The 2,266-nt window shown below is 31.1% G+C and overlaps 1 protein-coding gene across 1 annotated transcript; it reads left to right on the plus strand.

Moving 5' to 3' along the window:
• Window positions 1–15: 15 nt before the first annotated feature.
• On the plus strand, window positions 16–1,364 carry LOC109591517 (uncharacterized). The gene is made up of 4 exons (XM_020007244.1): window positions 16–583; window positions 631–705; window positions 755–843; window positions 901–1,364. Exons 1-4 carry the CDS (start codon window positions 259–261, stop codon window positions 1,060–1,062), a joined length of 651 nt encoding a protein of 216 aa, XP_019862803.1. The 5' UTR covers window positions 16–258; the 3' UTR covers window positions 1,063–1,364.
• The last annotated feature ends 902 nt before the right edge of the window (window positions 1,365–2,266 follow it).

Genomic DNA, 2,266 nt, shown 5'->3' on the forward strand with positions numbered 1-2,266 from the left:
AGGATCCCCGGAATACCAATTGAACAGCTACAACTTCTTTTAGATGATTGTATTATACATGATGATTCTAAGCAAATTAATGATTTTTGTAGATTAGTGATTAAGTTCAAAGTGCAAGTTAATCCATACTGCAGTCCTAGCCTTACAGTGGCACTTCCTGGAGGAATAAAGAAGAATTTTCACATACCCCTGAAAGCTAAAATTAGAGAACTGAAAAAACAAATAGAGGCAATCAAAGGAATACCAGTTTCTAAGCAAATGCTTTACAGTCGATCAATTGAAAATATTTTGAGTAATGAAGTACCTTTATGCCGATATTATACTCGTGGTGTTCAACCAATTGAAGTCATTGATCTCCTTGTTTCATTGACTGTTCGTATATCGATGCCTTCAGGAGACGTTGTTACTGAGTCTATAGACTTAGATGAAAGTGTTCTTATTTTAAAGAAGAGGCTCTGCAGTAAATATAAGTTAAATTTATCATATATTAACTTAATTTTTGGCCAGTTTAAAATGAATGACGACAAAACTCTTGGTGAATACAAAATATACGATGATACTACAATGCTGGAACTAACTTTAGGTAAGGTATTGAATCAGAATTCTTTTACTATTAAACCTTATTTATAGATGCTAGACCATTACCGTCATGCAGGGACACAAACAGACAAGCAACATTAGAAAGTCAAGAAAGAAAAGTCAATGGTAATTTATATAAATTATGTGAACTCTGATACTTAAGTATATTGTCTAGGTTCATCTCCTCCTCCACTTCCTCCTCCTATTCCTAAAGAAAGACATCTTATGAATGATGTGGCTGCTAAAGCTCCTGAAAAATGGATGGTTGTTGGCACAATGCTTGATATTCATTCATCCGTTCTGTATTCTATTGATATACAGAACAAATCTAACCCAATGGCCTGTTATCTTGCTGTTTTTCATCATTGGCAAACCAGTATTGATTGCCCTCCTTTCACTTGGGATACTATTGTAGAGGTACTGGAATCAGATGTTGTTCACAGACATGACCTTGCTGTAGCAATTAGAAGAAAATACTTGTGACCTATATATTTTTATAGCTGATTTTTTATAATTTTCATTATTTATATATTATTGACTTTATACACGTGTATAGACTGTATACATGTGCATAGCAGTATGATAGTACATATACAATATTACTGATGTTAAAGACTTAAGCAGTTAGTAAAATTGCTAGTTTTTGTGCACAAAGAGTTCAATAAATCATGAAAATTTATAAAAATTAATAATGACTGATGATTAATTACTAATCCAACAAAAAAAAATAAAACAACAGGCAGCAACACAAGCAATGATTAGTCCAATAGTTCCAAAAACTGATCCAAGGACAATAGCAATGATACGATCACGGTCAGTAACTAATGAAAGAAAATTGATATCATTACTAACATTCCAATACTATAGTAATATAACACTATACCCAGATCTAGTACTATAAGTGTATAAACACTTGTATAATTGCAATACAGAAATTACAAGAGTTAATCAAAAGTTGTTTAAAGATATAATTTTGCTGTAGTTATTGGAAAGGCATTTTCTGCTATGTTAGGACTTATGTAAAATATTTTATAACAGACTAAAAATTTTAATTATCACACAAAGAAATTATAATAAATGATTAATCAGAACAAAATTTTCTGATGACAGTAACAGTAAGAACACAAGCAAGAATCAATCCAATAGTTCCAAAAACTGATCCAAGGACAATAGCAGTGACACGATCACGTGCAGTAACTATTAGAAAAAAATTGATATCATTACTAGCATTCCATACTATAGTACTTATATAGATCTGTAGTAGATCTACTATGATTAATATAATGAGTGGATGCTTTGATTAATGCAGGGATTACTACAATACTTTTACCAGTGATTAGAAAAATAAAACATGGAAAATTATAAGTAATAATTCATTCAGTTTCATAATACAACTAAGTGTGTAGTGTTATTCATTTTTCATCCGATGCCGCAAGAAAAGGAGTAATAAGAAAATAATAACAATAAAAGCAATTGCTCCAAAAATTGGTCCAATAATAGTACCAATGATCTTGTCAAGATGCGTGACTATAGAAAATGCAAGAAATATTGATAAGAATAACAAGATGAAACTGTGCTAAGAATTCAGCTCCATGAAATTATAATTTAGACCTCAGGGCAATAGAACTTGCATGCAAAAAGAAGCAAAAGCCACTGGTAAAGTGCTATGAAACCATTTAATTTACAA

This window comes from Amphimedon queenslandica, unplaced genomic scaffold, assembly GCF_000090795.2.
Source record: "Amphimedon queenslandica unplaced genomic scaffold, v1.1 AMPQUscaffold_7964_Cont20089, whole genome shotgun sequence".
Lineage (NCBI taxonomy): Eukaryota > Metazoa > Porifera > Demospongiae > Haplosclerida > Niphatidae > Amphimedon > Amphimedon queenslandica.

Bases quoted from the DNA above. Each gene is read 5' to 3' on its own strand.
- LOC109591517 (XM_020007244.1), top strand. From the start codon at position 259: ATGCTTTACAGTCGATCAATTGAAAATATTTTGAGTAATGAAGTACCT. The intron at 706-754 runs GTAATTTATATA...TATATTGTCTAG, and splicing joins TCAAGAAAGAAAAGTCAATG to GTTCATCTCCTCCTCCACTT. The intron at 844-900 runs GTTGTTGGCACA...ATTGATATACAG, and splicing joins AAGCTCCTGAAAAATGGATG to AACAAATCTAACCCAATGGC.